Source organism: Triticum dicoccoides, chromosome 2B (genome assembly GCF_002162155.2).
Source record: "Triticum dicoccoides isolate Atlit2015 ecotype Zavitan chromosome 2B, WEW_v2.0, whole genome shotgun sequence".
NCBI classification, from domain to species: Eukaryota; Viridiplantae; Streptophyta; class Magnoliopsida; order Poales; family Poaceae; genus Triticum; species Triticum dicoccoides.
In genome coordinates this window covers 632,796,967-632,806,340 of record NC_041383.1, presented here as the reverse complement: position 1 = coordinate 632,806,340, position 9,374 = coordinate 632,796,967, and the positions used below count along the sequence as shown (strand labels likewise).

At 44.8% G+C, this 9,374-nt stretch overlaps 1 protein-coding gene across 1 annotated transcript; it reads right to left on the bottom strand.

Annotated features, from left to right (window-relative positions):
• Window positions 1-5,630: 5,630 nt before the first annotated feature.
• Window positions 5,631-9,103, bottom strand: LOC119368151 (probable trehalose-phosphate phosphatase 1). Its single transcript, XM_037633482.1, has 12 exons — window positions 9,032-9,103; window positions 8,415-8,529; window positions 7,838-8,327; window positions 7,614-7,754; window positions 7,398-7,469; window positions 7,193-7,294; window positions 6,876-6,932; window positions 6,676-6,777; window positions 6,522-6,599; window positions 6,289-6,429; window positions 6,088-6,180; window positions 5,631-5,981 (listed from the first exon to the last, which is right to left on the bottom strand). The coding sequence occupies exons 3-12, from the start codon at window positions 8,096-8,098 to the stop codon at window positions 5,913-5,915; spliced, it is 1,116 nt and encodes a 371-aa protein (XP_037489379.1). The 5' UTR covers window positions 8,099-8,327; window positions 8,415-8,529; window positions 9,032-9,103; the 3' UTR covers window positions 5,631-5,912.
• Between the last annotated feature and the right edge of the window lie 271 nt (window positions 9,104-9,374).

Below are 9,374 nucleotides of genomic sequence, written 5' to 3'. Positions count from 1 at the left end.
TGGGCAGTACGGAAAGCCTGCTGAAATTGATCCCATGTGACCGTGTCTACTGGATATGTAGCTGTGAAATTCTCCCACCATGATGTTGCGGGTCCTTCAAGCTGATGTGCGGCAAATCGCACCCTCTTCGCATTTGTGCATCCTGCAGTGGTCAACTCCCTGACTGTCTTGCGAAGCCAATCATCTGCAACAATCAGCTCGGTGCTACTGGAAAACACCGGTGGATTCAACCTAAGAAAATGGGTTAAGTGATCAACAGGTGGTGGTGGTGGTGGGTTGTTGTTGTTGTTGTTCCCCTGATTCTGATTCTGGACTAGCAACTGCATTAAGGCATTCTGCTGCTGGATCAACTAAGTGAGCTCCGGTGGGAAAGCAAATCCGTTATCATGTCTCGGAGGCATATGAGGGTTTAGAAAAGATGAGAAAACAGAATAGAATGAGGTCTAGAGGGAAAACACTACCCATATGCACATGAGACAAAAGCAATCAAAACACTTCATTCAAATCAAGCAAGGGCATACAACGGTCTATCTATCGTTACAAAAGTGCTCAGACTATACTAGATACATGGGGGAGGAACTACTACTGTTATGGTGGTCATCTAGAAAAACTGCTCAGTTGAAGACTCCATGATATCTGCTCCAGCTTCATCAACATAGTCATCATCGCTATCGTCTGGGTCTGAGTCGGTGTCGTCGATGATGATGTAGTTCTCTGGACAAGTGCAATCTTCGTCTTCTTCTCCAGTCGCGGGAAATCCCATGAATACTTTTAGCTTCTTCTTCAGATCATCGTTCTTATCCATGAGTGTTGCTATTTCCTCCTCATATCCATCGCGTGTACACTTGAGTTCTTCCTCCAGTTCCGTGATCTTGGTCATGGCCTTCTTCAGATCTATCATGCCTGCACACATCTGGTTCTCCTGGCGTTGAATGTGCTGGTTTAACTCCCGGATGAAAGCTGCAATTGATCTATCCTTCCTGGTGCTGATCATCTCCCATTGCTCATCTCGGCGCCCACAAATCTGGTAGATAGTATCCTTAAGCTCCTTGTGATAAAATTCTCCAATACGTCCCATGATGATGTGGGCTGCCATGCTCTTGCCTAGACTCCAGGTTGGTGCATCGAAGGAAAACTTTGTGGGCTCAGTGACGGGCATGAACGTCGTTCCTGGAACTTGAACTTGAATCATCCAGCGCTCCTCTTCAGGTAAAGTGGCGTTGTAGGTCCTGGTGAAGCTTGGTACTCCGATTTTAGGTACTTGGTGACTTCCTTTAGGTGTCGTCCAAAAGGTGTATCTTCATCCGGTTGCATGAACTTGTTCCTTGCATCCGCCATCCTAAAAGAGAGTAGAAAAGATGAGGAGTCAGAACTAAGAAGAGAGAGTAGTGATCTAGGGCTTTAGCTTAGTGGTCGTGTCCTACAGTTAGCGTGTGCTCTGATACCATCTTGTAGCGATCAGACCTCAAACAGTCCGATCTTTGTGCATCATTGTCGTCCCTGGATCAGTATAACAGAGTGGCAATCACATACTTATTACATCAAATGTCTCAAAAGAGAGCTTATTACAATAAATATGGCTTAAGGCCATCTAATAACGATAACAGCAGAAGGCTTGGAAGATACGTGAGTCCATCAACTCCAACGACATCACTGAGTATAGGACCACGATCCTAAAGCATCTTACTCGTCGTCTGAAAAGTCTGCAGCATGAACGTTGTAGCCCAAAAACGGGTCAGCACATGGAATATGCTGGCAATGTAACACATAGAGAGTAATGAAATGACATAGCTATACTACATGCACAATATGGCTGGTGGAAAGCTCTATGGTTACAGTTTTGCATAAAGCCAATTTTTCCCTACTACAAAGGACTAACTTTTATTTAACTATCATGGTAGTTGTTAAACATTGAGAATGGTTGACAACATTCTCAATCCCAATTAAGCATCATCATTAAAAACCCAACAACATTAATTAAAGTAACATGATGAGATTCACATGATAATCCAAGTACTAGATACTCAAAACGTCCATTACCGGGGACACGACTAATCATGATTAGTTTGTACACTCTGCAGAGGTTGCACACTTTTCCCCACAAGACTCGATCTCCTCCTTTTGTTTTCTCACACTACATGGTGTTTGAGAAACAGATGACCGAGACATAGTCTTTCAGAAGCACTAGCACCTTACGATTAGGTAGACCGCACCAACCTACATCCCCTACATCTACTAGTCTACCACTGTAAGAGTTCACACGACTTAATCAACTATGCTAGAGCCCATAATAGCATGTGGCTGCACACGTAAGTTTCTAGCATGAACAATCTTATGAACGCTTTGAACTTGGGTGGCGGTCCATAAAAAAAACAGGCAATCCTGGAATACCTAGGTGCCTCAGTCCACCCAGATGTGTATTAAAGTTGCCACCTTAAATAAACCATTAATAATCAATCTCACATCTGTCATGGATACACTCACTCAATCCACGTCTACTAGCATAGCATGGCATATTAAGCAAACGTAGAGTAACTCCCAAAGGTTTGAATATAAGAACAGGTAATAGGTACTACCACAACTACTTCCCAAAACCAACATATTAATCATATCCTAATCATGCAATTGTTTGAGGATTGATCTAATGCAATAAAACCGGGTAGTAAAGATGTATGATCAAAGTGTTACTTGCCTTGCTGATGATCCGTGAAACCTAGGGATTTAAAGTAGCAAGCGGCGCAATCCGGATACTCTATCGCAAACAAACAGACAAACAAGCATACAATAAGTACTCATCTAATGCACAGGTAAAACTCAAAGAAGAGATCTAACCAGAAAGTTCAACTTAAGAACTCCGGTTGGCAAAAGAAATCAAATCGAATGAAGCAACGAGAATCCAACAGCGAAAGAAACGAGCTTCGCTTACTAATCTGGACCTAAGTCAAATTTTACAGAAGCAAAAACTTGTTTGAGTTGATTAAACGGAAAGAGGGTTTCGAGGCGAAACTCTAGGCGCTTGAATCGCCCGATTCCGATAAACGAGCGAAAAGATAAACTGAAACGAAAATCGGATCGGAAATCACGATCGGAATAATCGCGGAATAATTCGATAAAATGAAAAAACTGACAAACAGATTAACGAACGGACGTTCGTTGACTGAAACTAAACAGCGAAAACGTTTGTTAGAACGAACGAACGGGCGAACACTCGCTAAATAAAATAAACCCTAAAAAAATAAAACCGATCTAAAAAACCGAAATCTAGGGGTTTTCTTCAAAAAACCAAAGTGGTTTTCTTAAAAAAACCAGTCCGGCGGCGGCAGCTTGGGTGGTACCTCCAACGAGGCTCTCCGGTGGGGCGGGGCGGCTCCGGCGGGGTGGCGAGGGGCGGCGGGCCTCCGGCGGCGGGGTGGGGCGGCTCAGCGACGACGGCACAAGGCGGCGGGGCGGGGCGGCTCCGGCGGCGGGGAAGTGCGGCGGCGGCGGCGGCTTGGGGCTCCCTAGGGGGCCCTGGGCTGGGTATTTAAAGGGGGAGGGGGTGCGGCGGCTTGGGGGAGGGGCAAGCAGTGGCGGCGGGAGGCGGAGTCCGGCTCGGACTCTGCGGCGGCGGCGGCGTGGCTCGGCTGGGCTTCGGCCCAGTCGGGCGCGCACGATTTTTTTTAACAATTTCGCCGAACAGAAAATATATTCTAGAACAATAAATAAAAAAGTCTAAAAATACCAAAATAAATTTTCATCATCCAAATAAAAAATTTAGAACAAGATGAACATTTTTGGCCCTAAAATGCAGTTTTGAAAAACGTGCAATTTTTCCTAAATTCAAATAAAATAGCAAAACTCCAAAATAAACCTTATTTGATTTTTTTATTAAATCTTCAATACTTCTTTATTTTGGGAAAGTCATTTTATTCCCTCTCTCATATTTTTATAAGCGAAATAATTGAAGATAAAATAAATAAAACCAAATGATCCTATTTTCAAAATTCGAGAAAACTCAAATATGAAAATAATGAAATCCCCAACTCTCTCCGAGGGTCCTTGAGTTGCTTAGAATTTGTAGGATCAAACCAAAACAAAGAAAAATATGATATGCATTGATGATCTAATGTATAACATTCCAAATTGAAAATTTGGGATGTTACAGTGTCCACCATGTCAGACCCGGCCCACCCACCCCATATAAATTAGTCCACATCCGCTCCTCGGACCAAACCCTAACCACTCCACTCCCCTCCAAAGCTCTCGTCCGGCGTTCTCCGGCCTTTTCCGGCATGGCGGGCAACGGATCCGAGTCCTACACCTCCAGATCCATCGACCCTGAGCTCATCCCGAGGAGGAGATGGCCGTTCGACTTGCGCTCTCCCGCTCTAAGGAGGAGGCCACCCGACAACATCGCTTGGACTCCTTCCGTCGGGAATCCATTGCGTCCTCCCAAATGGCGCATGGATCCACCACGAGGTGTGGCCGCTGCCTCACCGAAGGCGGTGCGGTCTGTCTGGTATCCGAACATGATGGCAGACGTGCAACCCCTTCGTTGGCGCCCCGAGACGGAGGTGAACACATGGGCGTCGTCTGAAGCAAATATGGCACGACATGCCCGCCGTGCTAGGCAATGGGCGCGGGAGACGATGATAGCCCTCGTGGCGGTGGACGTTGGCGAGTTGGGGTCGCATTCTCTGGCGCCCCACTTGGTGCGCCAGTCCGGGTGCCGCAACCACGTCATGGTGGATGATGTCGGCTCCTCCCAGGACAGACCATCATCGATCTCACGTCCACCGATAGTTCTCGCCTCCGACGAGGAAGGGTAGGGCATGGGAGACGGTGGCGCCTTTAGTGCCGCGAGCCTGGACCATGTCACATGTTCTACTGTACCTCGCCGGCGACTGGACCAATACTCCGAGGGTTGCCGAATGTGGCCACAACCACTCGCGAAGCTACATGTTGATCTGCGTGGGCCATGGCCCCCCAACCTTGGCAAAATCTCTCAAGAAATTTGCTTTCGTTGTGCTTAATTAAACAAAGTATACTCTTTGGCCCCCTCAGAAATTGTTGTTTTTGCAGTTTACCCCTTCAGCATTCCGGAGTCAGATGAGCTCCACTTAATTAGGTTTTATGTTGCATGTAATTTTATGATTTTAAGGTTTCTAAACTGAGATATCTGGTTGTGGAAGAGATTATTTGAGGATAGATGGGCCACTATCCACGGGCACATCCGTGGGCATCCGGCTCTAGATGCTCTAAGCCCTCATGGTCTAATCTAGAGGTAGGGTGGTCATGGTATCGTGGGTTCCTTTCTTTTGTGTGGGATGATATTGTGGTTTTTGTCAGGTGTTTTTCTGTTCGGTGTTGTCATAAGCTGGATCAGCTCTTTTTTTATGAGTGGAAGCAGGAATCTACTCTATGACAACATAAATCATTGTACGATCAAAGTTGTTAAATTGAGGTGTGGTCCGGTTCATGGATATTCTGAGAGTCTCTACCGTCTCCCTATCATCAGGTCAAAGCTACCACCTACCGGTCCAATAAACTATGAAGCTCTCATTGTATTGTCCCTACTGTTTGGCTGTCATTTTCAAGTTAGGGTAGCGACAAGTGGAAATGCTAAAAAGTATAAACACTGGACTGCATAGTTGGCAGATGTCAAACTTCACCAAAGCCATTTCGTGCAAAAGAAGTCACAGATGATGCGAATTATTCCTAGTTTCATGGGCAAAGGTGGACAAAAATTTCAACTTTGCCAGGGCTAAACAAAGAGAAAACAACAAGAGAAAAGTCATCTTGGTAGGTTTGGGCTACGACCCTATCCACCTCCGGCGCTGTGAAATAGTCGCCCCGGAGATGCTAATCTGCTACTGTCATTTCTGCCAGACTAAACTGAAATCAACTGATGATGTGCTATTACTGCGTTATTATCATTCTTGATCATGGGCTGGCTGCTGTTGGTCCTTCCATCTCACCAAGGAATCGAGGAACTCCATCACCTGCATAACAATTTGGCAAGTTAAACGGCCAGATCGGTGAGCAACTGACCGAGCAAAATCAACAGGAAGGAAGAAACCAGGCATGGAAATTGAACGTTTTCTTTACTTCAGATGGGGCTCTCAGCGAGTAGAAGGCTTCAGTCTCCTTGGGCACCTGCGAAACCAGAATCCCGTACCCACAGTTCCGCTCGCGAAGCACCTGATCAACGTGGCAAAAGAACAGAAGAAACGTGGTGTTTGTTCAGTGGATTCGTGACTGAAATGAGCAGATGTTTTCTTCTGAAGAAGAAATACTCTAGTTTAAAACCTTGAATGCGTCTTCGTCGGTTCGATCATCTCCGATGTAGATAGGGAGAACGCTTCCAGGGTCATCTAGCCGGAGCGACTGCAGCAGGAACTCCACTGCCTTCCCCTTGTCCCAGTCAATCACTGGACGAACCTCTAAAACCTGCGCAATCGCACACGGCGAAGAGATGCACATTTCTGTCAGTGATAGAAAGAGTTGAAATGCTTGGTGAGGGCACATTCGAATGCTCCTACCTTTCGTCCGGTTGTTAGTTTCAGACGAGGAAAAGACTTCAGCACATCGTTGACAAGCTGCGCGACCGAATCCCAGTCCTGGAAATGGGAAGAGTGGACAGAAAAATTCAGAGGAATGGTTGAAGCAAGAGAGGCAAGAGCAGCTAGAGATTACCTGCTTGTCGACGTTGCGGTAATGTACAGACACACAGAACTTGTTGTTCTCAACATTTGCACCCCTGATTGATCTAGTGGCCTCCACTAGGGAGTTGTAAGCCTGTTGTGCAGGAAACAAAACAAAAAAAGTATGTCAGTATTTTCATTGTTCAGCAACACGTTGATTGCTGTAACTGTTAATAGAGTTGCACTGTGTACCTCAATGATCATGGGTAAAAACTCGCTTGCAGGTTGGAAAAGTTTGGCTTCTTTGTCCTACACAAAGTACAGCAGAGTATTGAAAAATAATAATCAAAGACCTGAACCAATAATCCATGTAGTATTCAGGGAAGAGCAAAAAGGAACAGATCAATCATTATTTTTGCCACGTAACAGATTTTTAGGCAATGCAACAAAGCAATTTACCAGTCCCCGAAATCTTGTACTCCCTCTGTAAACTAATATAAGAGTTAGTGATCTAAACGCTCTTATATTAGTTTACGGAGGAAGTAGCAAACAATGAAAGAAGCACTCACATCTTCTGTTTTACTTTTAGAAGAATCTGCAGAAGATAGCATTATGTCCATTCCATGACTTCCAGCGTAGCAGAGCTCCTTCAGCTGTACAAATTCGAACACCTGAATATGAAGAGGCAAGGAGAACACATTAGCTATATGATTTTCATACAAGTAGGAATTATTCCAACAGTAAAATGCCGACTCGTGCAGAAGTTGCTCAAACCTTGTCACGGGACCTCCCGCTGACAATCGCTGTAGGGAAGAACTTGGATACATTCTTCACAGCAGCACGCATCTGAAGTAAGTTTTCCAGATTGAGCAACCAAGTTATACATACATCAAGGCGTCAAGCAATTTTTCAGAAGCAACCATATTTATACATACATCAAGGCGTGAAGCAATTTTCAAAACCAAGCATTTTATCAGAGTTGTGGGTTACCTCGGTGGACATGAACGCCTTCTCGGGATCATTGACAATAGGCGAAAGTGTGCCGTCATAGTCCAGAAACAAGGCGATCTTCTTTCCCTGCGCACTTGCTATGATCTGGTCGAAGGAAGCTAAAGCAGAAGGGCATGTTGCCTGCAACAAATGGCAAAACTCTAGAATCATTTGCATGAGACACCAACTAGACAACTGAAAACAGAAAGAAATATTGATCTTACCAGCCAAGCTTTGTAAGGAGAAACTTCATCAGATGGACCATCAGAATCAAAATGCACAGATGGCTTTATATGGGTTGATGATGGTGTCATCACACCAAGCAGTCCATCGACGACTTCGACAAGTTTACGTCTGCTGATGTATGTCACACTCGCGGAAGAACAGGGATGCCTCTTGGATGTGACTGAAGATGGCATGAGATTTGAAGGTACTGAAGATGGCATTGACAACACTGGCTGGCTTTTGGCCGCATGATCCGACATGGCAGGCAAGCTATTGCTACTATACACTTGAGAAATAAATCAATGAATAGGCTAATTGCAAATTGAGACCAAAATTAGGCGGAGAAGGGGTTCTGTTAACTACTCCTTGTCAATGAAAAACCACAGAGTAGATTTAACCCACAGTCTTGTCAATGAAAAACCACTTCTTCAGCGTTTTCTTGTCAGTGTAAGTGCGCACACGGTTCCTTATCAGAAAGTTACCAGTGATCTGATGAAAGAAGCAAGGAAACATTAGATATAAGTGCATCCACGCATAGAAAACCCAAAATACTTACAATCACATTAAACGGCGTACCTTCATATACACTGGTGTGAGAGCGCATGTGCAATTGTGCGTCAGAAAAGTGAAACTTCAGTAGGAAAGGGACCACGTAATTCAACGTTCATATATACTTGATCAGATATCATTGCTGCATGAGTCAAGGAGTAAGTCGTCCATGTCACTGATCTAAAAACGTCATAATGCTCCAAAGATTTCATCACATCATGCATGCATGGACCGGATTTGTAATGACATAAAGCCCCACATCAGTGTCCTTGTGACTCAGAAGATCATGAAAACAACACCATAGATTGCCTAGGCAGAACTTAGATTTAGTTTTTTTGGATAAAAGGGAGATCTGAATCGATCTGGCTTACACCACAGATTCGAAATAATCACTGCTTATAATCAAACAACACGTGGTCTTTTACTAGATTAGAAATTCCGATGATCCCTTCTAATAGATTAGGAATTCCGATGGTAGGCATGCACTGCGCCTAACCCATGTTAATCTAAAACGGAAAGAGATAGAGATGGATTGGGAATTCGAGACAATAGATTCTTCAAACCAATTGCAAAATAGGCTGTGGAAGGGGAAAACACAATCGGGAAATAGTAATAATAGAGAAATTTGCAATGGAGAAACAAACCTGGTTACGAAGAATAGGAGATCGGCGTATTCGCAAGGAAGAAGGAGCAGAGAGGAAAATGCGGCCGTGGTGGAAGCCTATATATATAGGCGAGGAGAGCGGAGGGTAGAAAGGGGATTTCCAACCCCGTCTGCTTTTACTTTCGGCCAAAAACCCGGCAGATCTATATGACGTCGAAGCGAGCGAACAAGGCAACACGGGCCGGCCCACTTCGAGCGAGCACCCGGTTTTCGGGACCTTCTAGTAAGTTCCCTGAACCGGGGTTTTCTTCTTTTGCCCTTTTACCCGTTTTTTCCTCTTTTTTTTTCTCTGTTTCTGTTTCTATTTCTTTTTTTCTTTCTTT

Excerpts from the sequence above, each read along its gene's own strand:
- LOC119368151 (XM_037633482.1), bottom strand. The coding sequence starts at position 8,098 with ATGTCGGATCATGCGGCCAAAAGCCAGCCAGTGTTGTCAATGCCATCT. Across the intron at positions 6,933-7,192 it reads CTAAAAGTAAAACAGAAGAT|GACAAAGAAGCCAAACTTTT; the intron begins GTGAGTGCTTCT and ends TACTTTGTGTAG. Across the intron at positions 6,430-6,521 it reads AACTAACAACCGGACGAAAG|GTTTTAGAGGTTCGTCCAGT; the intron begins GTAGGAGCATTC and ends GCGATTGCGCAG.